At 39.2% G+C, this 16,143-nt stretch overlaps 1 protein-coding gene across 3 annotated transcripts in view; it reads left to right on the top strand.

The window, feature by feature from the left end:
- Positions 1-16,143, top strand: part of GABRG2 (gamma-aminobutyric acid type A receptor gamma2 subunit) — an 89,566-nt gene that overhangs the window by 25,021 nt on the left and 48,402 nt on the right. The window contains exons 1-6 of one of the 3 annotated variants that reach the window (XM_026660857.1): positions 2,006-2,046; positions 6,744-6,886; positions 8,589-8,656; positions 10,301-10,521; positions 12,435-12,517; positions 13,215-13,352. In XM_026660857.1, the coding sequence (XP_026516642.1) occupies positions 2,012-2,046; positions 6,744-6,886; positions 8,589-8,656; positions 10,301-10,521; positions 12,435-12,517; positions 13,215-13,352 (688 nt within the window). In that variant the 5' untranslated portion in view covers positions 2,006-2,011. Of the gene's footprint in view, positions 1-2,005; positions 2,047-6,737; positions 6,887-8,588; positions 8,657-10,300; positions 10,522-12,434; positions 12,518-13,214; positions 13,353-16,143 lie in introns of those variants that run through there. The other 2 variants (XM_024211912.2, XM_024211911.2) reach the window with 2 other exon arrangements.

Below are 16,143 nucleotides of genomic sequence, written 5' to 3'. Positions count from 1 at the left end.
CAACAAATCCTGCATCTTGGCAGGGGGTTAGATTAGATGACCCTTGCAGTCTCTTCTAACCCTATGATTCTATGAAATCAGCATAGGGTCTAAGGATCTGGCCCATAATAGTTAACAACTTGAATAAGACTTGCACTTCTATAATCTGAAGAGTTTAATGAACATTACGAATTAAATACTAAGTCCACTCTATGGTAGGACTGGTATTGCCATCCACATTTTAGAGTTGGGAAAGATGAGACAAAAAAGGCTATGTAACTCAAAGTCCAAAATCTGTAACACTACTGGGAATTGACTCTTAATTTTGTATGCATTTGTGGACTGATCCATGTGTGCCTTTAGCTTTAAACAGACACATTTAAATACACCTAAATTAAATACAATTAAAATCTCCTGATTCCCAGTCTTGTGGGATGAGGTGTCTTTAGATCTAAATTCATGCATTCTCTGGTCTAATTTAATAAATAATGATTAGTCTTTAGCAACTTTCATCTTCAAAGTACTTTGCCAACATGCATGTCAGTAGCTTGAGTCAAGTGAGGAGTTCCACTGAAATGCAAACAGGATCATGCAAACATGCACATAAGTAACTCTTCAAGCATGGCAGGTTATATAGGAACATAAGTGTTTTCAGGATCCGTTTCTAAGGGCCTGATTATGACTCCCTTAGTCACACTAAATAGTACTTTACTGAAGCACTCCCATTGAAATTGAAGTTCTATTAAATATTAAGCTAGGAGATCAGAGTCTGACCTATGATGGTATTACTATTATTTGGATTTTTCAGATGGGAAAACTGAGGTAGAGACATTAAGTGACTTGTCCAAAACTAGAGAAAGAGTTGGCTTAGAGCAGGGATTAGAACTCAGGAAGTTCTACCTCAAAACAGTAGACCAAACACCTCTAATAAAATGGCTTGAATTCATATATTTTATACTTCCAGGCTGTCAACAGGATAGGAGGGCATATCATTGTGTCAAAATGACTAAAACAAATTAACTTCTTAAAAAATATGCTTTAATGCACATTAGCAAGATAGGAATGTACATTTGCTTACTCGTTTGAGTATTCCATCTGAAGTCCTCTAGTATTCATAAGGATAAAAAAGATAATTCCTTAAGTGTTTCCAAATAATCTTGATAGGAGAGTTTTACCAGTTTAGTTTCATGATGCTGAAAACACTTGGAAGATAGACCAGTCAGTTTCTGATAATATGGGCTCAGAGGGTCTTAAGAATATGAATCGGGCTTTAAGAACATAACTTTCATTAGGTATCAGACTGACTGTCCCTTCATTAAATCACTCCTGAAGCCTTTGATTTCCTTCTGGGTTTGGGATTTGGCCAGAAGTGGCAACTGATGAAGGTTTAATAGACACCACCTCCCTGGAGAGCAAGCAGATCACTGTCCCACTCCTGCAATTCATCATCAAGGATGAAATGGAATGGAATCTTTAGTACTAGTGTGCTGCCAATCAACAAAGTTGTCTGTAGACGTCTCGAAAAAAAAATCTGAAAAGTCCTAAACTCTCCCATCCTTTAATACTATTAGGCCTGATCCTGCCAGGTGCTGAACACTTGCAAGTCCCCATGAAGTCAACGAGAGCTACGGGTGCTCATCACCAATCAGGAACTGTCAATTGGGAATAGAAAACATTGGTATTATGAGGAAATGTTCTCAACTTAAATATTTTTAAAAGAGCATATCATAATACTTAATAATATAGTTGTATTACATTACCACTGTTGTGGAAAAATTTGCATACCAACAGTTTTTGGAAGCAAGGACATGAAAGGTTAACCCACTCCCTATATTGCACATGGGATCCTTCTGGCTACCTCAGATTTCTAGCCAGAGGGCTGGGGAGGGAGGAAAGCTATTGGACACCAGAGGTTGTACCGAGTAAACTCCTCAAAAGTGGGTGTGCTTGTCCTGGTTTGTTGCTCCATAGCTCTGTAATAAAGTTATTTTACTGGAAGGGTAAATGTGGCATACATAGAATAATAAGACTAATGTACTGTATAATGGCAATGTGTATGTGTTCATTGTTGAGAAAAGGTGTATAAGTGGAAGTTTCCTTTGTAGGTTAAAAAGAAGCCAAGAAGGGGAGAAGGAAAAAGAACAGAACAAGTTAACTGGAAAAAAAAAATAGCTAGCAAGCTCAGTCCAAAGATAAGACGCTGGCCCCATTCAAGGACACTGCTACAGCTAAGACTTGGCTGACAACCAAGAAAAGGGGGGGAGGCTCCACCTAGAGGCTCCAATCAAAATTGGGCCATTGTGCGAGGCTCTGTACAAACACAGACCAGAAGAGCTTCCAGCCTAATTAGATAGATAACTATGCATGATATTTCAAGAAGTCTTATTGCTCCTCTAGTATTCTAGCTCCTATTGCATCATCTACTGTGTTCCATTTCTTCACTTTTGAAAGTTTTTATTTTCCATATACATTCGGCTCTGCACTATATTTTCTTTTTCTATCAAGGTAATAGACATGGTCTTATAAAATGCTATATATGTCCTTCATATCTACATATAATTGAGAGATTAACAGTATTGGGCATACTTTAATCTTAAACAGATTAAAGAATTCAAACCAATAGATTGTAAGTATATAAAACACACAAGGAAAAAGAGTTTTAAACATTTTTTTTCATGTACTGCCAAAGGGAACTTTTACAAATTTGTAAATTCTACTCAACATTGAATAAACAAACAAGAGACAGCTGTTAAAATTCTTCTTTTTCCCCCTAAAATGCTCTTTAGAGCTAGAAGTTGGAAGTCATACATTATTTAAATAAGACAGAATCGCAATGAAGCAAACTCATTTTAGAGAGCTAGGAGAGAATTTCTTCTTGGTATGTACTTTAGATCTCTGAAATAAATACTGATATGATTGTAGAAATATTGCTATATGAGAATTTATTCAATTTAAAGCCAGGTTCTATTCTGAAAAGTCACTCTAAAAATAGTATCATGGAGTTCCCAGGTTTATTGTTCTCTGTAGGATTTTTATACCACATTTGCTTAGTTTACAAGTAAAAAGACGGAACTCTTTCCTACATATTAGTCCTTAAAATGTATCTTGAGGCCTGAAACACTAACTTTTGGCTAGTGCAGGGGTCGACAACGTTCAGCACGCGGCTTGCCAGGGTAAGCACCCTGGCGGGCCGGGCCAGTTTTATTTACCTGCTGACGTGGCAGGTTCGGCCGATCGTGGCTCCCACTGGCCGCGGTTTGCCGTCCCGGGCCAATGGGGGCAGCAAGAAGCCGCGGCCAGCACATCGCTCGCCCGCGCCGCTTCTCGCCGCCCCCATTGGCCCGGGCCGGCGAACCGCGGCCAGTGGGAGCCGCGATCGGCCGAACCTGCCGCGTCAGCAGGTAAATAAAACTGGCCCGGCCCGCCAGGGTGTTTACCCTGGCGAGCCGCGTGCCAACGTTGCCGACCCCTGGGCTAGTGAATCATCACCAGTAATAACATTTGGTGGGCCAAACTGTATTATATCCATTAAATGGCATGGTTTTGATTAATGTTTCTGCAGTAGATGCATGAGCAGAATGCATTGTAGCTCACTATCTTATAACTGTGGACTCTGCAAAAATTAATGCTTACTGTCTAAGGTAGCAAAAACTTGATTTTTGTCTCTCAGTGACACAAGGTGGAGCTCTGTTGTGTGAGGAGATGCCATTTTCACATAGCAAGTTTTCTGATCATAAAACTAACATCTACAGCGCGGGCCATTTTTGTCCCTGATTTGCATCCAGCATTGATCAGAGCATGACCAGCCTCATCTGTCAGGGTCACGATTTACAATTTAATAGTTGCTTTCTTATATATCCAGAGCACGCCCAATATTAAACTTCATCACTGTTTGTCTAGTAAATGCATTTTTTAAAAAATCTGCTGTTAAATCACAGGCAACATTTACCAGGTTATATTTGCATTTGTGTAAACCAGCTCTTATGTGGATATTTTAAAATATATCTATATTCACTTAATCAAAAATATAAATTATAAAAATGTAAAAGAAGGGCACCAAAGAGTAACATTAAAAATAACCAAGTTTAAACAAAAACTCCTACTTGGTCTAATCTTCTGCTTAGGTTTACTCATAAAAGACTGACTATTAGTTCAGATAAGAATACAGTTACTGAAGACTCATTGTCCACTGACTCCCTGGAGCCAGATTCACCATCTCACTCTGGCTGCCTTGCACTGCTCTGATGATGGAACACAGCTGTAATAAACTTGGCTTCACTGGTCAGTTAAATTGGGTTTATGGCAATTTTGTGTCACCAGAGCAGTACGAAGCAGACAACATAAAACTGCGAATCCAGACTCTAAAGTCTTTCGTGGACTATGTCTTCAGTATTATACTTTTAAGCCAAATAAGAATACTATTCTCTCTGTCATTCTAACCATTGTAATCAGCAGCTCAAGTTTTAAAAACATCATTCACCTCCCTCGTACTCAGGAATGTGTTCTGTGAGTGAAGAGATGTTTTATTTAGAGTTTCTTTTTCACGTAGGAAAATCGAAAATTCTGCTTCAGAAGGAACTCTGAAAAAACTTTTAATTGATTACATCAAAGACTCATGGCTGTGATAAATTAATTTGGGTTTTCTATGCATTTCATACAGATTAAAAAACATATAATCCAATCCCGTGTTTGCAATATAGATTATATGGATTCTTGAGCCATACAGAAGGGTGTATATTGTCTGAGATTCATTCCTTTGAAATGCAATTAAATGTTTGAAACTCCAGACAGTTGAATAAACCAGCTTCCCTCACCAATTTAATTATCCATGCCCAGTTTGTCTCTACATAGCGGTGAGTTATGCAGCACAGTGCCAATTAAAAATTGTCCTTTTGATCGCCAATAAACATTAAAGGCTCAATTATGTACATCTCTCTGAGGCTGGGTGGAGGAGCATTATGTAGTATCTGACCGGTGATGGCTGGTGGCACATGATGCCTAAGCAGTACAGAGGGATGCCTGGGGGAGTGCACACAACAATGGTATTGCTAAACATGTTTAAAGGGTATAGCATGCACTACCTCCAGTATCAGCTTCCAAGTGGTAGTTTGTGTACAGGGAAGATAGTGCTGACCTAGTCCCAGCCTTATCTCTTCCGGAATGTATGGTTTTGATGGCATCACCAAATAGCCCTGTCTTCCACTCTGGAGTCCAGTTCCGCATTGCTTCCTGAAAGATGCCAAATGCCTTTAAATCCCATTGACTTCAAGGGCAGGGCATTCAGCTCCTCTCAGAGACATTAAGAACCTTGCATGATCACTACCAGGGAAAGCAAGCAGCTTCATTAAGGCTTCTTCCCATGATATTGTACTGGGAAGGGAAGAGAAACTGATCCAGATCTTCAGCCCTCGTTAAATCTCATTTGTGCTGCTGGAATCCCATAATGGCATAGAGTAAGCATAGTTGGCTTTATGCCACCCAGCCTTTCTTCCCTCTACAGAAGGGTTTTCCAGAGTGGGCCAGAGGCAAAGAGATGGTGATCTAAGGATGAAAGATTGGGCTCTTAGCTCACTGCAGTTCTGGGCCAGTAGAGTGGTCGCTGGGGATCCCGTGGCCGCACTTATTTGCACTAGGGTTGCCTCCCTTCAAGCATGAGTTCAGCACAGCTGATGATCCAGCAGATAGAGTTCCTGTATCCCTCCCCCACTAGTGCCTCTTACAGGTGTGGCTATAATTTGCACATTATGGATATGAGACTGTGTTTTCAAGCAAAAATGAGTGTGACGACCTCCTTCTAGTTCCTATTTGTGAACACCTCAACCCCATATAATTTAGCATGTTTTCAGCACCAATAACAGTCTCAAATCAAGAACGATCTGAAGGCTGGAATAGGAAGAATCTTGCAGCAGCTCAGGATAGAGGAGCATCGGCAGAGCTGTGTGAAAGAGCTTGCACAGTATCTGCTAACACTGTGCCAGAGAAGTATCACTTTCCCTGGTATTAGAACCAGGCATTTCGAAGAAAACACAGGCTGTAATTTACAATTCTCAGCATCTGACTTGCCCTTTCTATAGTATGAGAGTTGGATTACTGGATTTCCTGTGAGTCCTAGTTTGGTGATAGAAAAAAAAATTGCAGATCGACTATTTTATTTTTGGTTGGCCTCTGGTGAGCAAAAGTGAAAGTGAAAACCAGGTCCCAAACTATTTGTGTTGAACTTTCCAGTTGCGCAACAAACTCAGGCTAGTCATAGAGCAGTGAGGCTACATGACAGTTTGTCTGAATTCATCTAATTATTGGTCCTGTCATTAATAGGATATGTCAAGTTATCATCTCAAAGGGAAATAATGCAAGTACATGGTGTCCGTACAAAGTAATATTCTACTGGAGTTTTGCATAAACTAAGTGACAATGAGAGATTTTTTTATAATAGGCCCCAGCTGAGTCAAGAGGAGAAGAAACAGATGTCTCAAAGGACAGAAGCATTGATGTACCATAGAATACACAGGAAATGATCTCTGTTATACCAAAGGAAAGTTCACTAAAGTGAGCTTTAACCTTAGGTAGTACATGACATCCTGTCTACAATATTTCTGTCGTCAAATGGGCAACATTGTGTAATGCTTTGTGAAGTACTGCAGTGCTATTAGAACAGGATTATTCATTTAGCACGTTTTCAAAAGGGGCTGTGTATGGATGTAATTCCAACATTCAGATTTTCAAGACTTTCTTGTTCTTCAATTTTCTTTCCCTCACAATTCTAGCCAAAAGGGGGATGATGACTATGAAGATTATACATCCAACAAAACATGGGTTTTGACTCCCAAAGTCCACGAGAGTGATGTCACCCTGATTTTAAATGGCTTGCTGGAAGGATATGACAACAAACTGAGACCTGACATAGGAGGTATGTTTTCTAACCTATTTTTAATTGAAACGGGGGCTGGAGGAAGAGAATTCTCACATTGCAATATATGTATTGGAAGCATAATCCACACAAAGAAGGTATGAAAACATAATATAATACAATATAACTTCATTTTTTATAATATCTATCATAAACTCTCTGGCCAAGATGTGTAAGTCAGGCTTGTGTATAAGGGTGTATAAGGATAGGCTGATAAATCCATCTCAAGGCACCTAAGTGGCCTGATTTGCAATAGTTCTGAGCACCCACAAATTCTATTGAAATTGCTGAAGCTGCAGAAACTCAACTACTTTGAAAATCAGGCCACTTCTATTTTGTGCCTAAACATGGAGTTAGGAGTTTAACTTTAAGCATTCAGTTTTGTAAATGTTGGTGAGTATCACTAAATGCTCTAAACAGTTAAATTATACAGTCACAGAGTTACAAATAATACATAGCAGCAGATGGAGAGGGTGGAAAGGAGTATAGAAAAAGGGAGACGATATGGATTAGATCCTCAGCTGAAGTAATGAGCATAGCACCATGTAAGGTTTATATCCATTTTCATCAGCTGATGCTCTCACTCATATGAGTTTTCGGATGAGCTTAGAAAAGCAATGGAGTAGTTAAAGAAGTGAAGTACCATATGAAGCCTATTCCAGATCATAAAAACTACAGAAGTGAAGGGTCTCATAGAATAATAATAATGAGATTGTGGAAAGGAGCACAGAAGTCATGGACTAGAGAAACAAAGGGAAGTAGGGGGCAGCAAGCTCCATGAAATAGGCTAGCTCAAGCAAGTCTGTGAAAAAGTTTAAAACCAAGGATGACAATTTTTACCTACACTCCACAAAGAAAGTTAACCTGAGTGTTTATCTGGGTAACACCCAATGATAATATTTACATACACATTGTAAAAATAGCAGAGGGATTCCCAATGAAACACATATAACCAGAAATGTTGTATGGATTGTTCTCCCAATCCCAGAATTTAGGGAATAAAAGGAGTGGAACATCCATAAAAATAATCTGGGAAGCTTGATTTTGTTTTAGTTAGGAGTGTCTGGAATTAAGATGGTCAAAGTGAGGGAACAATATTTCAAACTAAATTAGTCTAACAATTGTTTTCCATTCCTGTTTTGCAAGCCCCAAATGTTGTTTTGGGCTCATGAAATGATTGTTTATCTGCAGACATCACTTCAGGCTATGCCCGTCACATTGCATTGAGTCCCATCATGTGAAATGAGTGATGAAACACAGTGTAAGGGGACTCTGAAAAAAGTGTTTGTTTTCTCAAGGAGGAGCATTTGATCAAATATGTTTTTGAGAAACAAAGTCCCCTACACAGACAACACGACATGGGCATAGCATCATTCTGATCTCACTCACACCAGTGTATTGCCTTTGAGTCCAATAATTATTCCTCATTTACACCAATAAAAGTGCAATCAGAATCCGGCTCTGAAGTATCTCTGTCTATTGAGGAACTGGAATTATTGCTGTAAAATTTATTTTGTACTATATTTGCTGTTTGGAAATGTGCGTTTCTCTCTCTCTCTCTCTCTCTCTCTTTCACACACACACACACACACACACACACACCCCTACTTCCCACTCCCCAACCACACACAAAATAGACATTTTTTATGTAGTGGATTTTAACCTTCATTTGTATTAGCAATTCTTATTGTTTTACTTGCAGTGAAACCAACAGTAATTCACACTGACATGTATGTAAATAGCATCGGTCCAGTGAATGCTATCAATATGGTAGGTAACTGTTTTTAACACTTTGCTACACTTTTAATGATAGGTATATTCGGTTTGATGCATGCAATAATTCCTTTATAGTTGCAGTGCAATTATGCTTCCATTATTTTTGACACTGCACTGTATGTATTTTATTTTAAAAGTCTTATTATATCAATCTCATGGAGAAGAGTAGGGCATGGTTGTAAGGGGAAGTGGAAGCAGAGGTTTTCTTTATATCAGAAAATGGTGTGAGTGTGTTTAATAACATTATTACACGGTTTCTAGCTCACAATTGTGCAACCATGTTGTGGTCCCTTATTTAATCATGCAAGGGCTTGCAAGATCCAGTCCAGAACATGTTGATAATTTGGGTGAGGAGGGGCCAATACGTTCGTATTCGTGTCATCTCACAGCCAGAAACAGCCTATGTAATACGTACGTCATAACACTTGTGTTAGAGGCATTGTTTGATATAGAAAATCAGACATTGATCATGACACACAATAGAATGAAGCAGAGATGGAGGGATGGATCTGCATTTTACTTAACTTTTAATATTTGGAGGGTGATAGACCTTCCACAAGAGATACCAGACATTTCCTTTGATCCAATGTGGTTTTAAATGACCCGATGTCAAATATCCTATAGTTAGGGGTGGCCCCCTTCAGCCTGATCCCTAGGATTCAGTACACCTCTGAATGCTCTTCCCCTCTCCCCATGAGGTGGAATGAAGGTGTACATGAAAGGTTAGATAGTGAAGACTTAAGGTCTGTACGCTGATAGGGTCCACCAGTTTTCTACTGGGTCTCTTATGTTTACCGTTGGTAGCTGGCCCCTTTGATCTTCACAGTGACTGCAAATTGCAACAAAATTACAAATGTCACTTATTAACATAAAGCTTTTAAATTTCTCTCTTAACTAACTTAGAATTGGACCTCCAGGATGCTGCAAGGAAGGAGAAAAAAACCCTGATCAGACACCTTGCCAATCTTGCCATATGAAACAAATATTTTCCTCATGCCCCAAACTAGTGACTGGCCAGACCCACAGCCTCTTGGAAACACAGTTCAAACGATACCTCTAAGAGCTGCAGAATGGCTGCAGCAAGGGGACAAGCATAAGGGACAATCAAGTCTTCCTTCCTTACCACAGACTGGCCAATGGGAGGACATGGAGAGGCAGAGAATTCTCTCCCTTCCACTGACCCCACACCCTGATCAGGCATGACCTCCATGTGCATTCTAGGTGCCAGGGCAGGGAAAGAGAAAGGGGAGGTCCAGCTCAGCTAAGCCTTCCTCTTCTTTTCATGCCTCCTCACAGGACCCTAGGGATTGTGTATCCCCTACCTAACTGATCAAACACACCTCTCCCAACTAAGACTGGTTGGAGGGTGGGAGGGACATACTGACTTGAAAAAGATACAACCAGCAGCTATCAGTTATAACTGGGTGAATAATGAGGGGGGGGGGAAGCATCAAACCTTATTTTTGAAAATAAAAATCACAACATTTATCAAATAAGTTTTTCAACCAGCTTTAGCATCAATCCCTCTTGTAGTGACTGCAAATACTTTTTCAGGTTTTTCAGAGATATGCTTTTAAAAGTGCACCTCTGATACTACCGTGCACAATGTTTTCACTACTATTTCTGGTTAATGAACAGGAATACACAATCGATATATTTTTCGCCCAAACCTGGTATGACAGACGTCTGAAATTCAACAGCACGATAAAAGTGCTCCGATTGAACAGTAACATGGTTGGGAAGATCTGGATACCAGATACATTTTTCCGAAACTCCAAGAAGGCTGATGCTCATTGGATAACAACGCCCAATAGGATGCTCAGGATCTGGAATGATGGCAGAGTGCTATATACACTAAGGTATTTACACTTGAATTTAAATTTGGTTCCTCAAGGAAAAGCCAAAGAAGTACATTTATGCAATTGCAATGTGAATAGGAAATACCTTATAAATTAATTTCTAATCATAGGAGAGGTTTAAACATAACTGGAATGCATAACTTAGAACATAACTTGTCTGATTGTAGTTTTAAAATGTCCTGGGAAATGCGAAATGCTTAGATCATTTGTACTTTGTCTATTTAGAGGGATGGATATTGCCATAGTTTAAGGGTCTCATTTTCATCCAGATTTTACTATCCTATTCCTCAAGGAATCTCACTAAAGTAAATAGAACTACATGAAGCGTAAGGAACTATTCAATATAAGGGTATCACAATCTTGTCCCTGATTTGTGTTTACAATTTATCACTTATCAGTTGTTTTGCCACTCCTATCATTTTCTCTTCTAGCTATTAAATTAGAGGATTTTAAAATCATTGATTGAATTAATCAGTATTTATGACCAATTTGCATCAAAGTTTCCTGTTCTCATTCAAGTCCATTTCATGCTCCTTTTGACTTCAGTGGAGCTGGATAAAGCTCCCAGGTGAAAAATGTTTAATTCCTGGAAATCCTTGTGGAAATAAAGATAAAATGGGTGAGGTAATATCAGTCATTTTAGAGTCTGATCCAAAGCCTATTGAGTTTATATTCATCAAAGTTTTATTAGGACAGTGTACGTATCTATCAGTTCACGTATCTCCCTTTTGGTTTCTTAGAGGTTAATAAAAAATGTCTTCATTCTTTATTGGTTAAGAATTTTTTTTTGATGTTGGAAGAAATGTCTGAATTACAAGAGTTTTATTTTGTAGTTATTTTACATTCATTATGCATCACATTTTGAAGAAGAGATAGGAAAATGATTGGAATTTAAATCCAGTGTGAATCAAAGTCAGTCTGATAAATCACATCCTACATCTGCTTTTGACATGTTAAATAGGTCTTAATATCTCAAACCATGCTCTCTTCTCTCTTCAGACCTCACTACTTTTCTCCTCAAAACACTGTTTCTCTCTTTAGTGATCTGACATTAACATGTAATCAGTAGTTCTATTAAATACCATGATCAGCGCCAGTAACATTCAAATTCTGATAATAAATCTTGGCTTGAGTCAAGATCCCATATTACAAGAATACTGGAAGTGATGAAATATGGTATATTGAGCAAAGACTTGTGTGTTGAAGCTTGCACAGTGCATGCCGGAATTATGCCTGGCTGTAGCCACTGCTGTGGTCACTCACTTTCATGAGCACTAAATTCCCTAACAAATCTTAAGTGATTTTCTAATGAAAATAGTGAGAATCTTGGCATTTGTATGACTATGTTCTAGCCAACCTTGCCCCTCGAGGCAGAATTACTAACACAGAGTTAAGCTTTTTTGCAAGCCTGAAAGATCCAACTGGACTCACGCTAGTGAGTGATATTAAAACATCCCCACAACAGAAAACAAACCCAAACTGTCACTGAACTTATGGGGCATGTGGTAAATTCAAACAGTTTTAAACAAGGACACCAGTGAAAAAATCGTATTTAGAGATCAGAATATAGTTCTCTGATGAGCAGATTGCTTTGCCTTCTTGGTGTATATCAGGTGATCTTGAAGTCGGATCGATGAGGGATGAAATGAGAAAGGAAGAAAAAGGCAGTAATCTGAGCAAAGAATTACTAGGTGCCCAACCCTGCTCCCATTTCAATCCCATCATCATGTCTTAATTATACCCATTGTACACAGTACTTATGTGTGTATAATATTTTGTGTTTTGTATATTTTGTAGGCTGGGGACATGTTGATAAGAATCTTGGTTTGTGTGCCACACTAGTTTTCATTAGAAATTACTATGGCATGCGCTGTATATTCTGATACTAAATCTTTGTCATCTCTTCTCTTTAGGTTGACAATAGATGCTGAGTGTCAGTTGCAGTTGCACAACTTCCCAATGGATGAACATTCCTGTCCGCTGGAGTTTTCCAGCTGTAAGTAGTGTGCTAAATTACCTATTCCACCTTCATTTGCACTGGCATACTTAGGGCCAGATTCTTAGCTAGGGTAAATCAGCACAATCTGTTGTCTTCAATTGAATTTGGATCAGGGAGGATCTGGAACTTATTCTGTAAATGTGTACCCATTGTATATGTTCACAGATATAGTATAATAAATAATGATATTTGAGAATGGTATGTGCTTTGAAACACATAGCGTAGATGAGAATACACAGATATTCATAATGCTTAATTATGCTTCCCATGAGAGTTAGCTTTTATTAATAAATGTTGTGATCTGGATCTTTGTCACACTTGTTGCATATGTGTGTCACTCCATTGACTACTGTTGGCATGTGGGTTGACATCTCTGAAATCAAGCTATAGGGTGAAATGGGAAATTTGACAATGACTTCAGAAGGGCCAGATTGTGCCCTAGATGTCTCAAGTTGGTGGGGGGGGGGGGGGAAAGAGAGAAAAGAGGAGGCATCCAAAAATGCGCTTTTGGAAAATAAATAAAATATTAAATGAATTGAAAGGTAACTAACATCCCCCCCTCCCCCCCCCCGACTATGTTGCTCCATATTTTTCTGGCTAAATAGAAAATGAAGATGTTTCCCACAACGTAAATTTTTAAATTTAAATTAAAAAATTAAAAGAGTATGAAGCTGTATTTGGAATTGTCTTGAAGATGGCTACCCCAGGGAAGAAATTATTTACCAGTGGAAACGCAGTTCGGTGGAAGTGGGAGACACCAGATCTTGGAGGCTCTACCAGTTTACTTTTATTGGACTGAGAAATTCTACTGAGGTGGTGAAGACAACTTCAGGTAAGATCAACTATTTTTTTCTAATCTGTTTTCATTCAAATTCTTTGTTTTATGTTAAAAAAAGATATATGATTGTATGGAGCTCAGCACTGGCAATTAGTAGAACAAATTGATTTTAACTCCTTATGAGTCACCAGATCTTCATGTATCCTGCAAAATGAAATGCTGTCTCTTGCACAAGCTTGCCCTGCACACTCAGCAGCACAGGAAGGAGAGAGCAGCCTCTTGGAGGCCACAGTCCCCCCTCCAATGCAGGTGGATGGGGAGTGGGTAGCAGAGAATAAGTGCAGCCTTACTGGATCCCTAAGGACACTGGGCTGTGTAGCTGAGCTGTTGTGCAGAGGATAATAAGCTAGTATTGGGCTATACTAGATTATACCTGTCCCTCCTCCCCCCAGAGCAGGGGAGTAGCCAGGGAGAGAATTGTGACCCAAAGTTACAAGTCCCTGCTGCAGCAACATAGCTGCACACTGCCACTTACTCGGGGCTAGCTCTGAATTATTAAAAGCTACTATGAACTAGATATGGTGTGTCTCAGGTAGTTCTGCTCCATATTTCTATCTGTGTCACCCTCCTTTAGTATGTGTAATAGACTTTAAAATGATAAAGTAAGAAGGTCACCATTTTTAATATTACTCCATTAACTAGGCAGGGAAGTGCATGCCACTTAATAAATCAGGTCAGAAACACACACACTCTAGCATTGGTGGTGGAAAGGATTAGCCATTTGGAGACTGGTGGAAGTTATTAAGGGTCCAAAAGGGTATTGCATACTAATATTCTTTCATGTACATTTCTTTTGTCGTTGATTCTTACTTTCAAAAGGAATGCTGAAATGAAAGAGGTTTCTTTTGATTATACCAAATTTTATTCCACAAGTTCAAAGAGATCTGTGGGTTTGTGACAATAATTAATGATAATAATTATTAATAAAAGGGTCGCATTGCCAGCATAATCAAAAGGAGGTATGCTAGTGCTGAAAGCTGCCTGTTTGTACATTATACACAGTGAAAACAATGTGGTTCAGGATATGTCGGGTTCCTAGTTCCTGAGAAAGTGGATATTAACCACTGATGACATATTTAGTCTTCTGGGTAGGAAGAAAAGGACTGAAGTTCTTAGCCTGTGGTCACATTTGTCTTAAAGCACTTTCTGCCATCCTTGCTGTAGAAAATATTTTGTCATCTCATTAAGGAAATGTTTGACCTTTCACCATTTCTGGCAGATGAAAGGTGCAAAGGAGGGCAAGGGGAGAGTGGTGGAACACAGCTACTAATAACTTGCATTGTGTAAGGCATGGTTGAGTCACTCACCCCCAAAGGAAAAATATATAATCAGCATAGCATCTCTCCTCAGTCATGCCCCTAAAACAGGCACATCCACAAAAGGCAGCAGTGAATAAGTGGATGGTTCTAGGGTCTGGTCTTGCTCTATTAAAGTCTGCAGCAAATATCACATTGACTTCACTCAAACTTGACTTGCGTTTCTTTTATTTGCTGTTTCCCTTTCCTTGTTTTTTTTTCATTCTCTAATGGAGAATATTTGGCTGGAAGGAGAAAGTAATACAATTTGAACATGCTACAAGCTTCAGTTCCATTGTTCCACTGCTTCCTGCATTTGTGAATCAAGAGCATTTGATGATGTTCCTTGTAATGTTAAGAGAGTGTTCATTGAAAGAAATGATGCAGTCTCACAAAACGAAAAGCTCTTCCTTTGGGACCATTAATCTGGTCTGAGAAACCACGATAGTGCTCTGAGAGAACCAATATAATTTAAAGCTCATATTTGTTATTAGTATGCTGGTGCACATTGCCCTTTTTCATTTACTTAAACAAATAAAGTAATCTATATTAATTGTGCATTTAAAGTCAGTAAAAACCTACTTTAGCCAACACTAGATCAGTGACAAGAAATGCTTTCCAAAGCAACTTAGTCCTGCCGAGCTTCTCTTAAAGGCCTGCTGGGGATGCACAGACAACTTGGAAAAACATTGTGTTCATAGGCATCTCCTCCCTGTAGTGTTTATCATATGTTCTCTCTATTTTCTTTTCTCGGTTTTTTATTGCTAGAGCTATTTGCATGAAAACTGAGTCTAGCCTTGATTCAACCCAGTGCAGGTGTGCAGGGTCGCACGTATAAACAAAATTAGCCTGGGGACTCCTGCTCCTACATCAGTATGATGGCTACTGCATGCCAGAGAGGCCAAAGATAATAGCATGTAGCTAAGTGCCTTATGATCAGGCTGAGAATTGCAGTTACGACAAGGTTCATAAGATTCATTTCTACTCAGTGTCCTTACTCTTAAATGCATTCCATTTGTAGCCACGGTTCACACTTACGCGTCCGTCTGCAATGCAACCAAGCTATACTTCCTGCTGTTCTACCCAGGGTCCAAAATTCAATGCCTTTGTTCCCTATGTGTTTATTTCATGCTGCTTATTCCTCAACTGAGTTTAAAAGTCAGCCTCTCGAGCGTTCATGGATACATTTGCATATAGCTAACTTATATGAAGAAATCCCCAATGTGTGTGCACAAGTAAGGCATTTGGACACATGCTTGACCTGTCTGGTCCCTAAAACGCTATCCACCTGGACTAGTGGCAGTCCTAGTGGTGGATCCATAGTGTAGATCAGTGGCACAATCATTGGGAATTTTTTGAAAAAAACTCCCTAAAATTGACAAGGCCTTACCATAGCTGCCAAATTTTGTGTAGCTCCATGTGTGACATTTCTCTGTAATGATAAACAGTCACTGATTACTACTTCATGGGCCCCTAGAGCAATGGCAACT

The sequence above is a fragment of the Terrapene carolina genome, unplaced genomic scaffold (genome assembly GCF_002925995.2).
Source record: "Terrapene carolina triunguis isolate 2854851 unplaced genomic scaffold, T_m_triunguis-2.0 Scaffold838, whole genome shotgun sequence".
Classification (NCBI taxonomy): Eukaryota; Metazoa; Chordata; order Testudines; family Emydidae; genus Terrapene; species Terrapene triunguis.
This window is presented reverse-complemented; position numbering and strand designations above follow the sequence as displayed.